Here is a 23,163-nt window from a genome sequence, read left to right as displayed (position 1 = left end):
GATCCGTGTCGGTTCACTACAGATCTGCACCCAGATCCCAGCTCGCCACCTGGACCCGTACATATCCGCAACCCCGGATAACCCGGACCTGGACGAGCTGGACCTGCAGGCCCAGCTCCGGGTTTGGGCGGCTCGATCTGCGTAAAGACCCGGAGCCTTGCCCAGCCTTAACTTTGACTACTCATGACGGTATGGGAATCCCAGTTAGACGTACTGAATGAGTTAAAGCTAGCACCAGGGCAATGAAGAACCGCACAACTCGAGCTCCCCCTATGAGGTCGAAGCATGGGAAAATATTGGCAGGTGGTGGTAGAGCGTCAAGAAGGGTCCAAAAATCGAGGAGATTGTTATGCAGGTTGAGATGGAGGCAGAGGCAGACAAGGATGAGCCCCCTGCAGACGACCCCGATGACAATGTCGATCCGATGGCCGAGATGACTGAGGGCAAGCGCAAGGAATTTCAGTGGGAGGTCCATCCAGTTATGCTGGTCATGGCCAAGGTCAGTCCACTCCACAGGGTAGAAAAACATACCTGACACCATTTCAATCTTGAAAGCTCGCTTTCAAGATCATCCACTCCACGACAAAACTCCTCCCGGCATGGAAAGCGGTCCTCAGTACATTGAAGCTCCGGGAGAAGTTGCTTCCACGCGACGTGAAGATGCGTTGGAATTCAATGTACGACATGCTTGATGTGGCAGTTAGGTATCAGCAAGCAGTAGATATGTTGACTAACAACAAGAGCAATGGCCTACGAAGCTTCGAGCTCTTGCCAGAGGAATGGGAGATTGCGTCACAGCTCCACAAGGTGTTGAGGGTGCGTAAAACAAACTTGACAGCTTGGTAAACAACTACCAACTCACACCCACATTCAGCTCGGTGCTTGTGTAGGTTTTCAAGGATGCGACTACCTTCTTCTCATGGAGCTCTGCCCCTAATCTCGCCACAGTTATCCCGGCAATAGACCACATCGACTCGCACCTAACGATGGTCTCTCTGGACGCGAAGTACAAGAATCCCATTCACGTCGCATGCAGCCTCGCACAGAAGACCCTCAACAAGTACTATTCACTTACCAATGGCTCAATTGCATATCACATTGTGATGGGTTTGTAGTGTCCAAATTTATTAGATGTGCACATTGATGACCTATGATTATAGTGCTTCATCCACGCCACAAGCTGACATACTTCAAGAACCTCAAATGGAAGGACAGGTGGATCAAGAACGCGCACAACATCGTCCAGACGGAGTACAAGAAGAATTACAAGGGTGAGTTCGACAGCGACAAGGCCCACAACCACGGAGCCCCTTCGGACACTGAGGGTGACGCAGCCATCGAGAACGATGAGGAAGATGAAGGTGGGGAAGGCGATGGTGAGGAACATGGCGGGGTTCTGACCGAAGACGAAGACAACAACATCATCATCATCAACGACAACCGGGATGAGCCGTATTTCATTGACCCAGACCATGAGGTAAGTACAGTCACATATTCTCCTACGTGTGCACGTCCTCGACGTCAAGGGTGTGCGTCTTCAGTGTTCGCATGTGGGTCCTCGGTGTCCACATGTGCGCCCTTGACGTCCACACACGCGCCCTCAATGTCCACACGCGCGCCCTCGATGTCCACACACACACCCTCGACGCATGCACACGTGCCCTCAATGCGCACCCTCGATGTGTCGCGGGGTGTGTGGACACACCGCAAACCATGCAGTTTCAATGCTAAATTTATATCCAGTTTGAAGGGAATATATTTGACAACCACCTCCCAATGCCCGCGAGCTCAGTGATGAGCTTGCACGGTACCTCAGTATCGATGTTGAGGACATTGATGACCCTATACAGTGGTGGTGTGGAAGGGAGACGTGGCGGAAGGTCAAGACGCGTAACCGACGCGCGAACATGAGGACGACAACACCCGCGCAATAGGGTGCGCGATCACGTGCGCGCGTCAAGCTCGATGTGTCGTCCGCGAACGCTCGGGATCGACACTCGGAGCCGCGACGCCGCGCGTCACACTCGCCTTCACGGTTCCCTGTCGCCGATACCTCGATACCCCTCTCCCATCATCCTTCCGCTCTCCATCACAGTCTCGTTTCCTGTCTGGTTCTGACGCTTTTCTCGGTTCCCTGTCTCTCGATGTGTTCCGAGTATCTTTTCCGCACCATCTCGCTCTGCTCGATTCTACCACTACCATAGCTCCCACTCCCCGTGCTCGGACTCATGACTCTCGACTCTACTTACTAATAGGTGATATCGGTCTTCCCAGATCAGCAAAGCGACGAGGTCGAGAGGTTAGCCGGCCACGGAGAGACACGACGCGATCACCCGCTGCTGAACTGGGGCAGCGAGCGCACGTCAATTGGTGACGCGTCGGACAGTCCCCGTCCCCGAGCGAAGCTTCGCGATTGACTTGCGGCGCGGATGGAAGGGAGTCCGGTTCGGTTCCAGTCTCAAAACGGCCATTTTCCGTCTCGAATAGGTACTCTGGTTTGATGCTCGAACATGTATAAAACGGCGATGTCCCGCCTTCGAATGGACAAGTTTCCCCCCCCCTCTTATCCTCAGAACTCGCGCCAGTCTCGTCCGTTTCATCCGCAGCCGTCATCAGTCATCGCTTCGAGTCCCTCCGATATCCCGCTTACCGACTCTACCCGATTCGTTCTCAAGCGCCACTAAACGAGTACGTCTCGCTCGAAGGTATCCATTGTTGACGCTTCGCCTCCTCCGCGATCTAGCTACCTACAGAAACCCTCGGCCGAGGCGACCTCACAACAACCATCGGCATCTCACAAGTTCCCGCCCCAGCCACAACTCACTTTCCACCACCACAGTGGTCAGACCGCCAGAGTCCAGACACAGTTCCCGAACCTCTTGTGCATGGCTATCGATTTTTTGACGCTCCCAGGTCAGTTTGTTATATTTGTGTCTGCATATACACATGCTCATGGATGGAGTTTGCAGCCACAGTGGCCACAGTGGAGCATACATTCAGCCTTGGACGACTCCTACTCCCACACATGCGCAGCCGTATGTGCGGACAGACCTCTCGTGCCCTTCTATGCCTCAAGATCTGGAGTGAGGCCGGGTTTGTCAAGCAGACGGATGCAAATAAGGTTGCGCAGATGGAGGATTTGGATGATGATTAGTTGGACTTTGAGATGGAGGTGGGGTGGGATGAGCTCGATAACAGCAAGGACTAGTAGCTATACATGTATCTCTCTCATATTCCAAGCCTAGAATGGACATGATGGCAGGTCTTCATGCATGAGTCGGTTCTAAAGCCTGCGCGAGCCGGGTAAAGCCAATGGGCGATGGTGGCGACAATTATCTCCCCGACTCCGACCTCAGGCTTCAGCTCTTGCTTGCGGTCCTTTCATGGACGCGCTCTTCCTCAGACCTCCTCTGTGTCGCTTCACCAGCCCTCCCCGCAGAAATCATGCCTTGGCTGAGCTCGAACTCATGCGCTGCTGACGAACACATGCCTGCCCCAGAGTTGCCCGCACTGGGAGATTGTGCAGCAATGACCCCGCACGACACCCTCCTCTGGGAGCCGGTGATCCGTATCCGGCCTCGCACAGCTCGCAGCTCGCCTGTGAACGACAAGAACAACCTGGAGGAGCCCAATGAATTGGGTGATCTATCAGCAGAGAATACAGGGAATGAGGATGAAGGTGCACAGACCGCGAGCTCTCCCGCTGCCTCTCATTGGCTGCGCGATCTCCTGACAATGACACTGCTGCCTGCAGCAAATGAGGGCATTTCACACGCCCTATATACAAGCCTCTTTGATCTGCCGCAAGTGCCTGAAGGTGGCACTCAGGTGTTTTTTGAGCAAGGCGGTTGGAGTGTCTTCCTGGCGCCAGGGTCATCTACCAACACCTTCATCATCACTGTGGAAGGCAGACCTCACGGTCAGGAGGTTGCCAAGGTTCACCATGTAAGTGTATTCGCATGGACCCATCGCAAAACCCAGGAATGACTGACCATTTGCCGATCTTATAGATCACTTTGCCTTCGACGTTGGCAGCCACCCAGACAATGGATTTCCATGCCTGGAACTTGTACATGAAGGATATTCGCTGTGTATTTCAAGAGTTGCTCAGCGACTACCAGATGGACAGCATCGTGGACATGGCTTACATCTACATCTGGTTCTCGCAGAACCGTCCAGACGCTCAAGCCGCCAACTTTGACGGCATTGTGCTGCTCTGGAACGAGCTCCAAGAGCTGCAAACTTCGACAGCGGCGATGGGAGTGTATCTCGCCATGTGCAGTGAAGATCTGTTGATGAACTTTTCCTTCTGGGCGCGTTCTAAGATCCTGATAGGCTTTGGTGGGGTTCAGGGTCCTGCATGTTGCTGATAAAGTCATTCAGGACACTTTCCCTGTCCCCTTCCCCAAAGACGTCACTGCAGAGTGTGGCAAGGAAGCAGATTGTAGTCCAGATGTTGAGTAGGCCCTGGCAAGTGGTGGTAAGGTGGTGGGGCTGTCAGAACAGAGAGGGGGCGGCTCTTCAGACTTCCTTTATATCTTGAGTCAAATTTTTGTTATACCGCTAGTGTACTGCTCATATAGTAGCTACACATGCTATAGAGCTTAGTGGGTCCTTGCCCGATACACACCTGGTGACCTTGTGAGATCTCAGACAGGAATATACCCCATAACCTGTGGTCACCCCTCGACCCGTGGGTATCTGGGGTAACCTCAATCCGGCGCCTAATACCCCTAACCCCAGATACCCGTGGGTCGAGGGGTCAGGTTGGGGAAGGGTACGGATCCGGGTCGGGATTGTCCGATCTGAGGGTCAATCCGTGCCACACTGTAAGGCCCCGATGGCGATTCCGAGAGTGCAGACGAGGGATGAGAAGCACAGCGTGAGATGTGAGAGCAGAAAGAAGGAGTTGGTTCGGTGAGGGGCCCCGAATGGGCCCCGGGGTGCATAAGTACAGCGCGGGTATCTATGAGTGTTGGGCGCAGTCGGTGCACAATGGCGAGGTACATGATGGTGACGTAGGGTGCGAGCAGTCGGGAGCAAGTTGGTGGGCATTGGGAGTTCATTAGAACAGAGAGCGAAAAAGGAAACAGGCAAAGGTGCACAATAAGACGTAATCTAAAAGAGTCCATGGCAGGTAATGCTAAGTGGCTTTAACACACACCCTATGAAGTGCCGGTGCCAAAGCCGAGTCGCAATCAGTGGCAAGGCGCTTGGCGCAATAGGAGTTCATGTGGCACAACAGTCAAAAATTGGAGATAATGAAATGAAGCGGTCACTTTGATAAGCAGAAGTAGAAGAAAACAGAAGTATGTAATCTCTACAGTGGTATATGAAGCGTGAATACAACATGCTATAGCGAGTGTAGTAGTGAAAAGAGTGAGAACACACCTCAGTCTCGTGCACACAAATAGTGGCAAGAGCTGAGGTACTTGAAAAGAAAAATATTGAGATGAGCCCACGCAATGCGGACGTAAGCTAAGTGCCAGGTGTTCAGTAAACGAATGAACTAATCAAGTAAGTAAACATCTAATGACCGTAAGTAAGGGTAGACAGGCCCAGTGTATCGTATTCCAACACCTGGTGTATCAGTTGTACATCCGGGCATTTGAACAGTCTGTGTCGCGGCACATGGCACACCTACCAGCAAATTACGGGTTGTAGCTGCCTCGCTTACATAATCGTACCACGTTCGTCGCACGTCCCCAACGCGCTCCTTGTCTTCGCACATCAGCAAAGTCGCCAAGGAGTACACAGTGCCCTGTAGGGTGTCGTAGATGAGAGTAGGGCCCCAGAGCATTCATGAATCATAGCTCCAGACCCAGTACCGCGGTAACACCACCAGGGCGGCAGGCATGGGCCGGGTCCTATAGGATAGTGGCCCCGAGGTCTACAGAGGTCTACAGCCCACTGGGCGCAATCCTACAGAGCCGTACGAGCAACTACAGAAGCTCGCGCGGCACCCTAGTGTTGTATGTAGGTAGATGTCATCCCAGGGTTAGTCCATGCTGCAAGCATTCACTTTTGGTATTCATAGATGGATAAAAATGCGAATTTATTGACTGAGAGGTTGCAAATACAAAGGCATACATACAAAACACGGAAATGGGACAATCTGCACACCGCGAGATGAGACACGGGCAGCGTGGCATGGCGTATCGTGCGAGGCGGACGCGATGTCGGGCGTGTTGGGGGCTGGCCGTAACGCGAGCAAAAAAAGCTGCCGCGCGAGTGTCCTGTGCAGCACTACTAGACGGGTGAGGAAGGAGGCATGGAGGCAGAGCGTAGGTATAAGGCAAGCATTGTGTTTAGCGGTAAGGACCGAAATGGAGTCTGAATCGATTCGCGCGCCCAAAGGCATACGAGCACCATGCTGTGGGCGAGGAGGCATGAGAGACGGCACATAGAGCGTGGCACACGAGTGTGGTTTGTGTGAGGTGTTGTATCGGATGTGGCGTGACAGGAAGCACAACTCAGCGTGAGGGGTGTGGTGCAAAGCAAAGCAAAACAAGGCAAAGCAAGGCGCGGTAAAGCGAGGCGAGGCAAAACGGGGCGAGGAAAGAGGCGGCGAGGTGTCAGAAGCGTAGTTCAAGGATTGCAAGCATGACAAAGCAGAAGGCAGCATGCACGAGGGATACGCGAGACAACAAGAGCTGGAAGGCCAGATGGTTCGGGGTCAGTGATGAACATGCGAGCGTGCGGGCTCACCGGATCCGGATGGACTGGCTATCACGGTGTGTACTCGAGAGACGAGATACAGTGTGAATTAGCATATGGGACTGGGACGCGCGCAGCGAGACGAGAGAAGATGGGTTCATGCGGCAACTCAACTGGATAATAATCTTGCGAGGTAGACAGCATCGACTCCAGCTTCGCAGTGTCAATCACAAAGGTACTGGGCAAGTTGTTGCTGTATGGACGAGTTTTCGCGCAAGATGTCATGTTGAAACGAAGCGGGAGAAATGGCTTACCTGGTAACCGCATATAGCCAAGGTTTTCTTTTAAGGTTATGGAGCGCGAGAGCGAGCGGGTAGGCGAGCTGAGCGCGACGTCTGTCAGATCTCACACGAGAGAATGGATAACTGTGTGATTTATTCTGCTAACCTGAGCGCGATGTCTGTCAGATCTGAGCGCACAGGTGTGAGTACAATAGCTACGAGGAAGAAGGAAAGAAAGAGCTCACCTCACACAAGAGAATGGATAACTGTGTGATGTGAGAATGGCCGCGTGCATGCGCAGTACGAGCCAGAAATTTGCGAACAAACAGATACAAATAAGCGCAAACGAGGCCTCAGTCCTCGTCGTAGCAGGTGGGCCAACACCCGAGTCACAACGTGGGAGGAGGAGGAGAAAACAGACATAGCGGGAGTCTGCACAACGGGTTCCCTAAACAGGAAGCCGCGCCGTGCTCATCGAGTGCCCCCGGCACCTGCGAGCGCTTTGCCCTCACGGCGCGCCGTCCGACCCATGTCGCGACGCCGCGCCTCGCGGTGCGTCCGGCCTTGCCGCGACACCCCGCAAACCTCAACACGCCCCCTCAAAGCATGAGCAGTCCGAACAAGATGCGGAGGTGGTCCAGCCTCCTGCGTGTGAGTGGCTTCATGAAAATGTCGGCGGGCATGTCCTCGGTCCGCCGATAGCCTAGGTCGACCTCCCCGCGTTCCACCGCTTCGCGGATGAAGTGGTACCGTATAGCGATGTGCTTGGTGCGCGAATGAAACACATTGTTCCGTGCGAGGTCCATCGCACTCTTGTTGTCACTGTAGAGCCATACAGCATGCGTGGTGAAGCTGGGGTCGATGAGGTCGCCTAGAAGCCGATATACTCGGCCTCCATGGATGAGAGTGCCACAACATTCTGCTTCTTTGCTGACCAGGAGACCGCTCCGCCATCGAAGGTGTACACATACCCACACACAGAGTGGCGTGTGTCATCGCTCGAACCCCAGTCGGCATCGGTGTATCCCACGAGACCGCTCGCATCGCCGCTGTACGTGAGCCAGAATTCCTGAGTCCCGATGAGGTAGCGAACGAGGCGCTTGAGGGCCTCCCAGTGCGGACACCCAGGGTTAGACATATACTGAGCGAGGTGATGGACAGCATAGGCGATGTTGGGCCATGTGGTTACCGCAATGTACATGCACATACCGACACCCTCGCGGTACGGGATCCCGGACATCTCCGCAATTGCAGACGACATTGTGGGACACTGTGTTTTTTCAAGGACTCCGCCTACAGCGATTGGCGTGCTTGCAGGTTTCGCCCCCTCAAGGTGCATAGCCTGCATCAGTGTGTCCATAGCGGAGCGCTGTGCAAGTCGAACCGTCCCAGCGTCAAGGTCACAGATGACTTCAATGCCCAGCAAGCAAGCGACGTCCCTGGCATTGGTGACCGTGAACTCTGCCTTGATTCCAGCGCGGAATTTCTCGACGAGGTCGGGTGTTCCAGTCACGAGCATGTCGTCAACTATAGTCCCCAGCATGGTGAGCGAGTCTCCGTCGTGCTGCCAGAAACACGCGTGGTCTGCTTTGCTGCATGTCATCCCGAGTGTTGTCATCGCGTCTCGGTACTTCTTGTACCATGCTCGCCCCGCCTGTTTCAGTCCATACAAGGACTTCTGCAGGCGGCAGACCAGGTGCTTCTCTCCCTGCGCAGCCATCCCTGGTGGCTGGCGCATGTATATCTCTTCGTCGAGATCGCCGTTCAGGTACGCGCTCTTGACATCCAATTGGATCAGCGGCCAGCTGAAGCGGGCCACAAGCGCGAGCATGATACAGAGCGAGCTCAACTTAGTGACTGGGGCAAAGGTTTCATTGTAGTTGACACCAGGGATCTGCCTAAATCCCTGTGCTACAATGCGAACCTTGCACTGCTTAATGGAACCGTCGGCATCTCGCATGTGGTGGAAGAAGAGCCTGCTTCCGATGACGTGCGCACCCGCGGGACGCACGACAAGGTTGTATGTACTGTGTGCACGCAAGTTGTCCATCTCAACGGTGATTGCCTCTTCCCACTTAGGCCAATCAGGTGCATCCTGCGCCTCCCACAGTGACATTGGGTCCCCACTGAGTGGGTCCCCTCCTGCCTGGGCGACAAGCCCATAGGCTGCTGCCCCCCAATCGTGAGACATATCTGGGGTGAAGCACTCACTTGTCTGATCATTGGTCACCCCAACAGGCGTCTCCAGGGCTGCGAGCACGCCCATGATCTCTCCAGCGATCAGGCCTCGGCGGGCAGCGTTGCAGGGTGGTCTTCCGTTCGCTGAGCCTTCACCATCTTGAATGCGACGAGCAAGGTGCGAAGGCTTCTTGATGCGGTGCCCTCGACCCATAGACTGCTCAGCCGCCGGTGCTTCTTCGACTATATCGCCTTCGCCTGCTCGGACGTCTTCGTCGGCTCATGCTTCTTCGCCCTCGCCCTCTAGCCCATCGCTCTGCTCAGTGCCCGTGCCTTTTTTGTCCCCTGTCCCCTCGCTTTGTGGAGTGTTGTCTTGCTGAGCTGGAGCATCAGCGGTGTCGCGAGCATCACTGTCGGAGTCGGTGAACTCATCCTCTGACTCGATCTGCTCGATCCTTGCCCCCTCGCTTGGGACATCCGCATCGCAACGGTCAGATGCGGCCCAGACAAAGCTCCTGACCACGGTGATGTTGTGCTTCTCCGGCCAGTACACGTGTATACCATCCTGATGGTTCTCGCTGAATCCAACAAAGAAGCCAGGTATGCCTCTTGGTTCCAGTTTGCAAGTCTTCTCCGGGCGAACCCAGACACGTGCGCCCCACGGTCGGAGGTGTTGGAGGTCAGGAACTGTTCCAAAGCACACTTTGTACGGAGTCTTGCTGCTGAGTGCTGTGTGGCCCGTGCAGTTGTGCGTGTAGATTGAATACTTGTATGCGTGTGCCCAGAGTGTTCTCGGGAGCCCAGAGTCCAGGAGCATGGCACTCACTCGTTCACGGTGGACACAATGTGCGGCTTCAGCGATGCCGTTCTGTTCCGGCGTGCATGGGACCGACGCGCTCCAGTGTGTCCCGCGTGACTCGACATATGGCTTGAGTGTGATGTACTCGTTCCCGTTGTCTCTGTGCAACCAGCAGACCTGCGTGCCCGTCTGTGTAAGGATGGCGGCCTCGAGGTTTTTGTAGGCAGCAGTGGTCTCAGTGATGGACTTGATGGGGTAGCCATGGTGCATGCGTGTGTGTTCGTCGACAAAGAGCGCGGACTTGGTGTTGCCGCCCAGTGAGGTCGTGTCTGCATCCCAGGTATCGGAGTGGAGCTTCTCCCCATACTTCGTGATCTCCATGTCGTGTACGGCCGGATGCGCCTCACCGGGGATCGCCTTGCGCGTGATTTTTGACCGCATGCACACCTCGCAGGTGTCGTTGTTGTCGCCCTTGAGCAACCCGATGCCCGTGGCCCAGCCCGCCTCGATGAGCTCCTTTGCGGCCTTGAGCGAGACATGGGCAAGGCAGCGGTGCAGCTCGAAGGGTGTCACCCTCAAGACCCTCTTTCCGCCAGGGCACGAGCTTGCGCTCAGGGCGGCCTCAGAGGCCGATGCGGAGACGTCTGTGTCGACATAGTGGCTCACGACCTGATATAGGCCGGCAGTGAGAGGGATGCGGGCGATGTCGAGGTTGCTAGCATGCTCAACGAGCCTGCATTTGCCTTGCTCGAAGACAGTGGTGTATCCGCCCTCGTCGGCCTTTCAGATCGAGACAAGTGCGAATGCGACGGCGGGCGAGTAGAGCACGTTGCAAAGCGTGAGCGTGCGCGATGTCGGACCGTTCAGGACACAGATCTCCACATCGCCCATCCCAACAGCGAGAAACTCGTCTCCATTGGCAGCTATGATCGCTCGGGGAGGCGTGAGCTCATGGTACGTGGTGAACCTCTCGCGGTATGGTGAGATGTGCACGCTTGCACCGCTGTCGAAGATGTCGACGTAGAGGCCTGGGGCAGCAGCAAGTGCGCTGGTGACTGCGTTACCAAGGGCGACGAACCCATCGTGCTTCTCTGCAGCTGCGTTTGCATTTGCATTTGCACCTTCCCCGTCCTTTGCGCCTCCGCCTCCTTGCCCCTTCCCCAGTAGCCACGGCTGTCCCTCACGTCCGCCACCCTTCCGACGGCAGTTGCGTGCAATATGGCCCTTCCCGTGGCAGTTGTAACACTCCACAGGTTGGCGCGAGTAGAGAGCACTCGCTGGTGCACTCGGTATGCTTGAGGTGGCGGTGAGGGCAATGTCATTCGCTTTGATGATCGCCCTCCGATCGAATTCTTTGTTGAGCTTGTTGATAAGGAACTCGACGGGGATGACCTGCCCAGAGAAGCTCGAGATGTCCAAGATGGTTTGGACGCGCCCGTGGTAAGACTCCAGCAAGCTGTTCATCACAATTGCTGCGAACTCGATCTCCGCCAAACGAGTCCCGACGGCTGCCAGATTCTGTCGCTCCCGCAGAAGTAGCGCCAAATGCGCCCGTATGTCCCCTCCCTCGGGGCACCGCGTGTTCTGAATACGCGTTCTGATAGTGTTGGCGTACATCAGTGATTTGTTCTCGCAGGACGCAACAACGGCCTCCCAGAGAGCCTTCGTGGTTGGCTGCGACTGGACCTCAATGAACAGGTTGTCGCTCAGAGTCTCGTAGATGAGCGCGCGGGCTCCAGCCTCCTTCGTCTCCCACAGAGTGTATTTCAACTCCATCTTGTCGACTAGCTCTGTGTATTGCTCGTCCGGGAGGTGCGAGTATGCGTCCGTTTCGGTATCTGTCTCCGCTTCACCGCCGCCGTGTGCACAATGCGGCTCCAGAGTGGCCTCGACACCCGCGGGTGTAGTCTCTCCAACTGCGGTGCCGGCCGCATTCGGAGTCGGGGTAGGGGGGCGATGACGATGGTGATGTGGGGGAGATCTCGATTGATAGGAGGAGGAAGGAGGGGCTTACGACTGGTCCCGCAAATGTGCGGCATATGACCCTTGGCCGTCTGTACGACCTTCATCCGTTCTCGGTACGTGACCCAGTTGGATCCATCGGACGCGAGCTTCGGAACACTATACTTGGACGAATTGATGGATGTTTCGTACAACATCTCGGCTTCTGATCTTTGGTGTCTACTGCGTGGAAGCAGGGCTCATAACCTTTTAAGGTTATGGAGCACAAGAGCGAGCGGGTAGGCAAGCTGAGCGCGACGTCTGTCAGATCTCACACGAGAGAATGGATAACTGTGTGATTTATTCTGCTAACCTGAGCGCGATGTCTGTCAGATCTGAGCGCACAGGTGTGAGTACAATAGCTACGAGGAAGAAGGAAAGAAAGAGCTCACCTCACACAAGAGAATGGATAACTGTGTGATGTGAGAATGGCCGCGCGCATGCGCGGTACGAGCCAGAAATTTGCGAACAAACAGATACAAATAAGCGCAAACGAGGCCCCAGTCCTCGTCGTAGCAGGTGGGCCAACACCCGAGTCACAACGTGGGAGGAGGAGGAGAAAACAGACATAGCGGGAGTCTGCACAACGGGTTCCCTAAACAGGAAGCCGCGCCGTGCTCGTCGAGTGCCCCCGGCACCTGCGAGCGCTTTGCCCTCACGGCGCGCCGTCCGACCCATGTCGCGACGCCGCGCCTCGCGGTGCGTCCGGCCTTGCCGCGACACCCCGCAAACCTCAACATTTTCTATGAGGCGCCTTGATGAGGGCCGATGGTGGAGATTCCGAGGTCGGTCTGAGGACTGCCAGGATAGACAAAAGTGCAAGTAAGCCATGTGCAAGAGAGTACTTATACGGAATTGCGTAGGTGCACAGAGAGCTGTTATAACACAAGCGACAGAGGGAACGAGACGAGAAGGGCAAGGGACTCTAGAGGACACGGTTCGTGACTTATGTATGCCCCGGAAAGGAAGACGACGCGGGAGTTGAATCACTGACAGCCAATGTCTTAAAAAGGTCCCCATGCTGTCGCTGCTGACTTCCATTCTTGCGATGTGATATCCGATGGGGTGGAGTACTGCCATGCGCGCAGACCTTTGGAATCCTCGAGAGTGGCGTCCGGACTAGCGCATCGGCCGCGGTCGGCGCGGTGAGTGCTTGCAGCTGTGAACAATATTGCTTTGCTCGAAGTATCCTGCAGGCTGCAGGTGCATCAGATCACAAAAACGCCGCCGGGCGACTTACCCTGTCTGGCCCTACATACATGTATAGCTTCTGACCATGATATATATTGCCCTATAGGATGTCCGTCGCATACTACTGAAGCCTACAGACCCTCTCGCACCCGACGGTATCCTACAGCGCGTCCATCGCGCTTGATGGGCGCCTCATAGGGCGCTGTAGGCCTGGTCGGGCCCTGTCGGGCGCTACAAAATCTTGCTCACTTTGCTGATGCCAACGCCAGTAACACGCAGCCTTCTCGCTTCCTCCCGCGTCTTGACCCTCCGAGCGACCGCAGCGCGCCTCGTTCCGCCCGTCTCACGCCGCCGCGCATTACACGCAGCCCGAAGTTTAGCAGCTCCTGGTCGGGAGAGCGGCTCGTTCTGCACCGCGTCCGTGCCCGGCGCTTCTCCGAGCCCCAGCCCAACCCTCGGAGTCAGAGGAGACGTTCGCGCGCACACCAGCCCCAGATGAGGCTGGACATCTCCTCCAAGACCCCCTACTAGGTAGCGGGAATGTAAGTGAGTCAGTAATAAGTAAGTAACGAGTGCAAGTGGTATAATAAGCCATAAGTACAACAGAGCGGTGTCTTCGGAGAGGGAGGAAACCAAACTGGAAATGCAAGGATGTGCCTCGCGCTCTACAAGTACGAACGCGGCTTTTGCTCCGGGAGTCTGGGCGGGCGCGGATGCCAGGGCACGTCACCATCATAGGCGCCGCGCCGCGCGATGACCAAATACGTGCATACCAAGGCGCACCGTACTCGCGATACTCTACGACGACACTGGCAGAACTGCAACTAAACACACCAAGGGCCTCGCTGAGCCCCCGCGTGTCGACGTCGTGAACTCGATGGAGTCCACCGACTTTTCAGCGGCGCGGGCTACCCGTCGCCGTTCATGCCGCGATGGCCTCAGCAGCCTGATGCTCGACGGCGCCGCAGGGGGTTGCGCCGACGATTGCTCCTGGGACTACGTGAGGTACATGTGCTGCTCGTGCGTCTGCGACTTGGGATTGATCGTGGACTTCGGAGGCGCGTGTCCGCGCACTCCCCTTCGGCGGTAATCTGGATCTGCTCCATGTTGTCGACGAGGTAGTGCGCCGCAGTTCTCGATCTTCGAGCACTCGTGCGAGGTGCAGACGGCAATGATCGTCGCGCCCGAGGCGACGCATGCCTTGATGTCCGGAGGCGAATCCTCGAAGACGACGCAACGCGTCACCTCCGACCCAAGCTCCTTTGCAGATCGAGGGCCGCCTTCGTGGCCTTCAGGCGCTTGTCGTCGGCGGCGATGATCACCTCCGGAGGGGTTATACCGACGCGAGTCATGTAGGCGTATGAAAAAAGGCGGTCAGAGTCGTGTTCGAATGTCTGAGATGGTTGGCAGGTCATCATAGGTCTTAGCACCAGAAATGGCGACGGCGTAGCGGCCATTGGGAATGGAGTCCATGAATCGCTTGACCCTAGGGAGGGTGTGGACCAAGCGGTCGATGACGATGGCCTCGAACCGTCGCGCCTCGAGCTGGTGCTTTTTCTGGAGGATCATCTTTTCGGCGTCCTCACTCTCCTCGGATATGGAGTCCTCGAGGACCTCCTTGTTCTCGTGAATGGTGGGCGACATGCTGTGGTGGAGGAACGCGGGGCTGCGGAAGGGAGCGAGCTGCGAGATGGTGCTGACGAAGGACCAGGCGCGCGAGAATGCGCGGGACGTAGCGTTCGAGCTCGAGGGCGGGGGTGGTCGCGCTGGAATTCATGGACGAGTTCCGGACGGAGCCAGGGCCGTGCTTGTTGTACGCGTCGGCGCGGGGGGAGGGGGGATAGGCTAGACCTCATTGTCCATCTCGTGATGTTCGAGATGAGGCTTGAACTGGGCGAGGGTGTCGACTGCGCGCTTTCCGTGGGTGGAAGCGACGCATCACGTAGGTGGGGTCCTGGCCAATGTCTTTTGCGAACTTGCCCCAGGCAGCCTCGACAGCGGAGATTGAGTCGGCGTGCGTACCGTCCTATCGACACACTCCCATGGTTAGCATGCTCCGAAGGCTCGAGTGAAGAAATGTACACACCGTGTCGAAGAGGACGGCGTCAGCATGCAAGGTGGTTTCGGTGTCGGCGGACAAGGTGACGAGAGACGAGTGGTATCAGGTAGGAGTCGATGTGGTAGCCGGTGTAGGTTCCGAAGAGACCTCAGGGGTGTGTTCGGTATGTGTAGCGGAGAGAGAATGAGGGAGGTTGGAGAGCAGAGAGGCAGGCCTTATATACGTTTCGCAGGACGTTACGATGCCTCGCTGCATGCAACAGCGACCCGCTACCCTGAACAAATTGTTGCGAGAGAATGAGAAAAGGCACCATGATCCGTGACCCCCGCACATCACCGACCACGGAGGGTGATAACGCCCGAGGCGTGCAAAGTGACATGCGACAACGGGTGCAACAAGTCCGTCCTTATATACCTCTATCAACATAGTATACGAGATCCTTAATGTAGTTCAGCAACTCAGGGAAAGCTTTGAAGACCATACGAACGAGCGCCCAAGCCGATCGTCTAATGTAGGATTTTGGCCTATCATCAGAGTCGATACCGTCCTGTGTAGCCTTTCAGGTGTCGTGAATGCATTTTGTTTTGGTGTTATCTACTCACTGAGATCGTAGCAGGATGAAGCGTCGGGAATAGCATATCACCTGGAGACGACATGAGACACTTCAAACAGGCTTATATGAGTTGACGATACATACGGAAGTCCCAAATGAGCAAGGCGACGACGGCAGCGAAGACGGCCCAAGCAATATACCTTCTGGACATTACGGACGCTCCAGACAGCCTGGGTACACCTACTAGTACAAAATGATGAGGGCGAGATGCTCTGATATGGCGCTCTTGACATACCTGAGCTCTCTGGCTTCTGAGCAGGGGTAAACGAAGAGCAATCTGCGTCTTGAGCATCCAGACCGCGATCTTGTTGCTGAGCGTAGCCGTGACGATTGGTAAAGGGCGTTGTATCGAACAAATGCCTGCTTTCCGAATGACTGTCAAGAGACTGATCAGAAGGGTTGTCCATCTGAACGGCGGGCGAAGGAATCATGTTCTGTTTCCCAGGTTCGTCGACCGATTGAGTTTCTGCGAAGACGGCGGCTCCAGTGACGTGATCTTCCTCTGTGAAAGTCCGTCAACAGTCCAGGGAGCTCGAAATAAATCGAGCCTACCGTCACAATGCGAGACTACACCGCCATCGATGTCTGCTACATCATATATAAGAGCGTCCGAACGAGATAATAACGGCACCTATCACCTTTCTTAGCGAGCCAGATTCTGATCACGTTCTCTCTCCCAGGTTCGGAAGATCCGGTAGCTACGATATGGCGTGCTCCAATCTTGATATATGCCTAGAACAGGATGAGGAACGAACACACGCGAGACCGACCACGTACAATCGCTTGTATGATTTCTCCATCTGGATATTAGCGGGTATCAGCTTATGGGGTCGTATCACGGAATGCATAAGGGTGGTGCTTACCGGTATGCGTCAGAGACTGAATGAGAGAGCCATCGTCTTTATCCACAATAGTCGCTGTGCCGCACGCGCTTCCAAACAGCAAAGCATCACCGTCGTGGATAAAGGCTACAGGAAGAGCGATGTTGATGTGGTGCTTGACAGAGTAGCTTTGCACCTTCTTCGCACGGTCGATCCTGTAGCGGTCGAATCCGTCGAGGAGATTGCAAACAACAATCGACTTCTGGTCTGGCGATATGGCAGCACGACCACTGATGTAACACATCAGTCGTTTAATGATCTCGGAAGCACCTCGAGTTTACTCACATGCGAGTTTCTGGACTGAAATGCCACAGGACCTCCAAGGTCGAGATGCGCCAGCAACTGAACAAAATGAGTCTAGTTCCCCGTATCACAGACTGTGTAGCTTACACGATGCCGTGATAGACGAAGGTCACAATAAGGGCCCTGTCGTCGTCTACAAAATGGGCGGAACACGGGGATACTTCCCGGGCAGTCGGATTGAGCTTTTCCTCCAGGTCTGCAGGAAGTCGTATTATTTTATCGATGTCGTACTTCGCTAGATTATACATCAGTCAGACTTCACGTGTCTAACCGATTCAAGCCTACCGTTCGGCTTGTCCTTTATGAGTGCAATGTCTGCACCCCCGATAGCTACCAGGGTTGTTCCGTGTGTGTCGTACTCAAAACATTCCACTGGTCCGTGCATCTGCGAAAGGTATCTTCCGCTTGGGAAAGGCTAGATATCATGATCTCAGAACTGAGTATCCCGCAGAAGTAGAACGAGACATACCTGATCGTCGCTACTCACACGACATTCCATAATCTCGCCGCTTACGTAGCCCACAAAAAGAGTGTCCCAGTGGTACGGGTTCCATGCTACAGCGGTTACCGGTGCCGCCGCCATGATGGTGTCTTCCGAGAAGCCTTCAGATTGGATGTCCACTATGACGAGACGCCCATCGTCTCCCCCTGCTGCGAGCCACTTCCCGTCTGGACTAAACTGCATGCAATTTATCGAATCTTTGAAACCAGACTGTATCACCCCGACGTCCTCGTACTGTTCCTCAGAGAACATAGCGGATGGTGTTGAAGCTTCGGAGACGAGAGGATGATGACCCAGTAGATGGAGGGGTGAATTGGACGCGCTGTGTCAGCAGCTTAGTTGCGGTCAACGCTGAGAGGGAGTATTTGGGGAGACGGAAATGCGTGCACACGGGGAGTCTTGACAACCTCAAAGGTCAAAGGACTTTGTTTAATCGCGACCCGCGCCTATTTCGCTAGCGCCCAATGACCTCATGTGATTGAGTGAGTGTGTACGGAGGCAACGCCAGCCGTTCACTCCCCTTTGCCAACTTCCGAGTACTGTATCGGCTTTGGACATCCACGCGCCCTCTTCAACCATGGGCGACTATGTTCAAGACCGATGTAAGCGTTTTTCTTCGATGAACAACCGCACTTGCATCGTTCTTCGACTTCCTGCCAGCATTCCATTGCTGCTCATGTACGTCTTTCAGCATGTATTGACACCTCAGCAGCCCTTCTTTATTCTCTGAAAGGCTGGGATTGGCAAATTGCGTCTGACCTCAGTAGGACGACCCCCGCTGGACATCTGTAGCAGCTCTGCTGGTGCTGTTGCGTATCTGCTTTGTATACTCAATGCCGCCCAATGCGCGTCGAGCTCGAGCCTCAGGTACGACAGTGGCGTCGGGATGACTCGTCCATTTGCTAATTGTCACGCCGATAGCGAAAACTCGACAGGCTTAGCATTGCTTCATTGTGACAGATAAGGAACTTTGTATGTCCGGCTAGTCCTCATCGACTATGACATCCTGCCACTTTTAAGGCCTCTCTTCATCGATTGTTGAGCCCCACCCCGGCCTGCTCATGATCATGTCAGACATACGTTGGCGAGATCACCTCGATGCGATGTACCAACACTTTGCGCGTGCTCAGCTTCTTGGGACACGCTTGAAATATCAGTGGACATCCGGGACACGTTCGTGAGTGGCCGAGGCATTCGTGGTGGACATACGCGGCAGACTGAAGCATTTCAGCAGCTTCTTTCCTCACCGAACGGATATCTTGAGCCCTGAAGCGTCATTCGAGGAGTTCTTGCGTTCACTGGAAATCAGCAATGCTCGATACCACCGAGACACATTATCAGTGCTACAATCCCGTACCCGCCGCGCTCGTCAGGATTCCTCTATAGCAGAGCTTGAAAAATACTTCGTCTCTGTTCCACGTTCTATCAATGCAGCCCACAGTGCATGCCGACAGGTGAGCAGCTTTCCCCACGCACTTACTGTTCACCACTTGACAGGGATATTACCATGATACATAGCTTTCGCTGTTGTTACGAGAGAAGATAGTGCCTGTACAGCTTCAAAATGACATTGCGCGTCGTATTGAAAGTTGTCGGGAAGCATGTGCTGTTGCACGAACTCGAGAGCGAGAGTTACATATAAAATTCGCAGACCTGCTTCCCCTCGTTGGGGTAGTGTCGTTGCCAGAGGTGCGTCACTTCCCATCATCTTAACGGCCTGAGGACAATCCTTATCATAGAAAGACTTTGAGCGCACCATGGAGCTCCTCTCTCGGCCGCTTGATATTCGGGCTCGAGCAAGCCACCTCAAAGTTCTTGAGTCTCGCATGCTGCGCATTACTGAAAGGCGTGAAGCGGCGCTCGCAGAGGCCCGGGCCCTGTTTTCACTCGCCTCGAAACGGCCATCTGAAGGACAGGTTGACGACGCGATGCATAATACAGAGCTAACTCGAATGAAGCTCTCATGCCGTGTCTTGGCCTTGCAAAAACAACTGCAGACCAGGCTTTTGGATTCTATGAGAGTATGTTCGATCTTCTACCCTTCTTTAAAGATGAGCTCAACGCAGGTGTGAGATAGTACGAATTCGAGCTAGCGAACACCGAGCCAAGCACTACAACGTTGCCGAATGGGCGCCCGCTTATTCTGTCTGATCTCGACGCTGCCCTCGAAACTTGCGACGCTCTTCGTTCGCAAATGAGTGCGTTAATCAAGGTGTGTCTAGATGGCCTCATACCCTTGTGTCACTGACGCATCGGGGACACAGATGATCCATGACATAACGACGGACATATCAAGCATCCGTACTTTGCTAGCCCTTAGCCATTCGAAATAAATGTTGTCGAGCTTATGCGACGCCTCGTTCTTCAAATCCGTGCGATACATGTGCATGCTGTGCCCGTGCTCGCGTCGGACACACGCCGAACTCCCGTTGCCGTCCACCCGAATGCGACCACTCAGAGTGTGAACGGATTTTCGAGTACACCTTTCCCTTCTGTTCCACTGCCGAAGAGAAAGGATACTGCCTGTACCTGCGGCCATCGCATGCCGGTGGAGATTAGAATACTTAGTATCGTCTTTCCATTCTTTGCCACTCATCATCTCGCAAGTCACTTGATGGCAGGCGAATCAAAGAATTTAGTATCGGAGAGACGCGCCTATGACATCCCCGCTTCGTCCAGCGGTCAATCTGAAAGACTTTGGTGTTCAACTAAGTACTAGGAAACTGGAGGTGCGTGATCTGAAAGCGCTTTTACTCGCGCATTCCTGTTTTAGATTTGTTTGTCCCTGGTTTTTCTCCGTTTTGAAAGTCCATTGTTCATCATACGAAGCTTAAAAGCTTACATAGCGTCGCAGTCGTACTGGACACTCGAGCCTAGTTTTACACGTCCACCCTCAACCTATGTTTTCCACCGAGCTCGCTCGACTTCAGCGTATGAAGGACAAGATTGTCCAGACAGAGATCTTGGCCGACCACGGCATATTCGAGTGAGCCACCCCGAGTAGTCATCAGGACTTACCGCCATTTAAGGTTCTGATCTACGTGTCGTCTTCAGCTACTTCGAAGATCACGGTATAACCCGTGAAGTTACTTGGCGCCAGGACTTCTTGAAGCTCTTGAAGCAGAGTAACGAAGAGTACTGCCGAGAAGCTCTTGAGGAATTGTGACAGGTCGCATCTGCGACACGCGAGCACGAGCTGAGACCCAAAGGGTCGCTCAAGCAAACCCTTCGCCACGCTGCTCAGACACGAAAAGCACTAGCGAATAAGTGGTCGTCCACGGTGCGTACTATCAAATTGAGCCAAGCTCACTCGACTAAGTTCTAAGGACACATATATAGCCGAAGAGCAAAGTCAGTGGGGAGACTCGCCAGGAGTTTGATCGTCTACTCGAAGATCTGAGGCTCCTTGAACGTGACCTCTTCAAGATATATGGGGGCATACGTTGTACCATCGCGTTGATGACCAACAAGCACATCTTCGAAGTGCTCCTGCGCCCGCTCAAACAGGCTGCGCCGTCGCGGGTACATCGACGCACGCTCCATCCTCTCATGAAACAAGTCCGCGCCCTCCGGGATAGGCGTGGACGGTTGGTAGCAAGGGCGAACGACATTGTCTTGAGAGCAGAAGAGCAACCTACCGAGGATATGGACGCCCACATGAAGGAGATGTATCGCCTTCAGAAGCAATCGATGAGGCAGGGGTTTAAGCAGTGCGAACTTCTTGCGGACCTCGAGGTATGTCGTTTATAACGACTACACTGGGCATGGCATTGAAACAAAGTGTTAGGGTCTGCTCATCGTTGCCGAATCCCAGCCACGCCTTTTGCGGTGCAAGCGAGTCAAGAGAGTCCTATCAACTGACGAGATACTCACGTGTAAGGATTCTGGACGGACTTAGGGTTAGGGTTCATGGACTTAGGCCTCAGATGCTAGCTACATGGTCTTTAGCTTTCCACCACATCACTTGTTGCTACTTCTGTGTTATCTCTGGCTATAGATCAGGATCTAACGCAGCTGCGACCGGTGTGAAGAAGGCTCAACCCCCCGTATTCTTACACTTTTTTGCGTTACCTGGATCTCCCTCCCCAGGGAGACACTGTAGCCTGGGGCAACACTGCTGTGGCCCCTGCGCCCTCACCACTCATCCTCTCCTGGCGATCCATACCTCGTTCGATTCGTCTCATCGAGCCCTACCCAACGGTAGCTCATTCGCTCGATTTGGTGGAGAACTGGTGGAGTGGTGGAGGGTTTCCCCTTGGGTGGGGTAGGAGATGCTGGTGATGTGGCGGCGATATCCCGGCGAGTTCTTCGACGTTTTTCCTCGTCTCTGGTGCGTTGGAAAGCCCTTGTCCATCGCTTTCCAACGATCCCACTCGCGTCAAGATCCGCCCAGCCGTTGTGCTGCTATCGCCCCCATCGCCCCCTGGTCGCGTCGAGCGCTTCTCCCGGCCATATCTCCACGAGTTCACGATAGTCTTGTGCGCGTGAGGGCTCCGTCGATTCTCCTAGTCAAGGGCTTTCCAACAAGCCCCCATACGCCTGAATCTGCCCACTCGTTGGTCGTCAACCGGGTGTTCCTCGACCCCCTCCTCCTCATCATCCCCATCCATCTCCATCCCCCATATCTCCTCGACCCCTGGACGGTTTCAGGCCGTTCTGGGCTCGTTCCGATCGCATCGACGAGCTCTATGAGCCTATCCCATCGCCTTGGGACGACATCCAGGTGTGTGCTGCACAAGCTGCGCCCTGTCCTCCCCTCGCTGTCCAGGTTGGCAGAGGCATTCAGTTGCTTCCTGCTAGCACCTGCTGCGCAAGAATTCCCCAACCTCCATCACCTTCTGGGAGTGCCTCCCTCCACTCCTCCCCATCCCATCCTCCTTTGACACCATAATCCCGGTGTTGCCGACGCACTCAAGTCGCTCCTCCTTGGGACAGGACCTTGTCGAGAGGCCTTGCGGCGATGCACATTCCGCTGCTACGAGCCTCCTTGGTCCGCCATGTCGGCTCTGGGCTAAGGCTCAGAGGTGGGGCAAGGGTGTATACCGGGCGCCGTATGAATCGAGCTGGGTGGTTTGGGACATTATGCAGTATGTTCGCTTTTTTGTGTTTTCCTTCCCTTTCTCCTCTCCCACCTTCTCTCCTTCCTTGTTCCGTTGTGGACCCGTTGTACGTGTCCAGAGGGGGAGAATGTAAGGATTCTGGACGGACTTAGGGTTAGGGTTCATGGACTTAGGCCTCAGATGCTAGCTACATGGTCTTTAGCTTTCCACCACATCACTTGTTGCTACTTCTGTGTTATCTCTGGCTATAGATCAGGATCTAACGCAGCTGCGACCGGTGTGAAGAAGGCTCAACCCCCCGTATTCTTACATCACGGCTGCAAGTGTCTACGCAAAGAGTTGGGCCCAGCTGGATGCTTACTATGAAGTGAGCATGTTTCCTGGCAACGCTTGGTCGAGCACGATTTGACTTTTCGGCGGAGATTTTGGCTATGATAGACGAAGCGTTAACAGCGGTTGAGCGGTCTTGAAGAGTTCTCGTGCCTTGGCGTGACTGGCACGATAAGAAGGTCTCCATGAGCGACACAGGATCAACCGAAGAACGACGACTTAGCTATGATATTGCACAGGCTCGCTATATGCTTTGTAATTCCAGGAGGTCCGGGCGGCAAGGAGCTGGTGAGATGGAATGCATCAGC

General features: G+C 54.7%; 7 protein-coding genes across 7 annotated transcripts; 4 read left to right on the top strand and 3 right to left on the bottom strand.

Moving 5' to 3' along the window:
• Window positions 1-552: 552 nt before the first annotated feature.
• On the top strand, window positions 553-1,115 carry TRAVEDRAFT_131865 (uncharacterized protein; the record flags this gene model as incomplete). Its single annotated transcript, XM_008044930.1, has 2 exons — window positions 553-807; window positions 891-1,115. Coding segments are annotated over 2 exons (480 nt in total), but the record flags the coding sequence as incomplete, so codon positions are not given.
• Window positions 1,116-2,867: 1,752 nt separating this feature from the next.
• TRAVEDRAFT_132122 (uncharacterized protein) lies at window positions 2,868-3,154 on the top strand (the record flags this gene model as incomplete). Its single annotated transcript, XM_008044929.1, has 2 exons — window positions 2,868-2,913; window positions 2,970-3,154. Coding segments are annotated over 2 exons (231 nt in total), but the record flags the coding sequence as incomplete, so codon positions are not given.
• Window positions 3,155-3,528: 374 nt separating this feature from the next.
• TRAVEDRAFT_23398 (uncharacterized protein) lies at window positions 3,529-4,370 on the top strand (the record flags this gene model as incomplete). The annotated part of the gene is made up of 2 exons (XM_008044380.1): window positions 3,529-3,945; window positions 4,011-4,370. 2 exons carry the CDS (start codon window positions 3,529-3,531, stop codon window positions 4,368-4,370), a joined length of 777 nt encoding a protein of 258 aa, XP_008042571.1.
• Window positions 4,371-10,251: 5,881 nt separating this feature from the next.
• Window positions 10,252-10,488, bottom strand: TRAVEDRAFT_98755 (uncharacterized protein; the record flags this gene model as incomplete). Its single annotated transcript, XM_008044928.1, has 1 exon — window positions 10,252-10,488. A coding segment is annotated over one exon (237 nt), but the record flags the coding sequence as incomplete, so codon positions are not given.
• A 600-nt stretch (window positions 10,489-11,088) lies between these two features.
• TRAVEDRAFT_76178 (uncharacterized protein) lies at window positions 11,089-12,038 on the bottom strand (the record flags this gene model as incomplete). The annotated part of the gene is made up of 2 exons (XM_008044927.1): window positions 11,089-11,715; window positions 11,877-12,038. Coding segments are annotated over 2 exons (789 nt in total), but the record flags the coding sequence as incomplete, so codon positions are not given.
• A 2,065-nt stretch (window positions 12,039-14,103) lies between these two features.
• On the bottom strand, window positions 14,104-17,717 carry TRAVEDRAFT_23396 (WD40 repeat-like protein; the record flags this gene model as incomplete). Its single annotated transcript, XM_008044379.1, has 14 exons — window positions 14,104-14,405; window positions 14,538-14,873; window positions 15,581-15,713; window positions 15,769-15,809; window positions 15,864-15,959; window positions 16,015-16,281; window positions 16,332-16,364; window positions 16,418-16,511; window positions 16,557-16,579; window positions 16,643-16,890; window positions 16,946-17,002; window positions 17,051-17,198; window positions 17,249-17,378; window positions 17,478-17,717. The coding sequence occupies 14 exons, from the start codon at window positions 17,715-17,717 to the stop codon at window positions 14,104-14,106; spliced, it is 2,148 nt and encodes a 715-aa protein (XP_008042570.1).
• A 3,734-nt stretch (window positions 17,718-21,451) lies between these two features.
• TRAVEDRAFT_31303 (uncharacterized protein) lies at window positions 21,452-22,734 on the top strand. Its single transcript, XM_008044443.1, has one exon. It carries the CDS (start codon window positions 21,737-21,739, stop codon window positions 22,346-22,348), a length of 612 nt encoding a protein of 203 aa, XP_008042634.1. The 5' UTR covers window positions 21,452-21,736; the 3' UTR covers window positions 22,349-22,734.
• The last annotated feature ends 429 nt before the right edge of the window (window positions 22,735-23,163 follow it).

The sequence above is a fragment of the Trametes versicolor genome, assembly GCF_000271585.1.
Source record: "Trametes versicolor FP-101664 SS1 unplaced genomic scaffold TRAVEscaffold_11, whole genome shotgun sequence".
Classification (NCBI taxonomy): domain Eukaryota; kingdom Fungi; phylum Basidiomycota; class Agaricomycetes; order Polyporales; family Polyporaceae; genus Trametes; species Trametes versicolor.
The sequence above is the reverse complement of the archived record's forward strand: the minus strand, read 5'-3'. Positions and strand labels throughout refer to the sequence as shown.

Coding starts and splice junctions, on each gene's coding strand:
- TRAVEDRAFT_31303 (XM_008044443.1), top strand. CDS start 21,737: ATGCTGGTGATGTGGCGGCGATATCCCGGCGAGTTCTTCGACGTTTTT.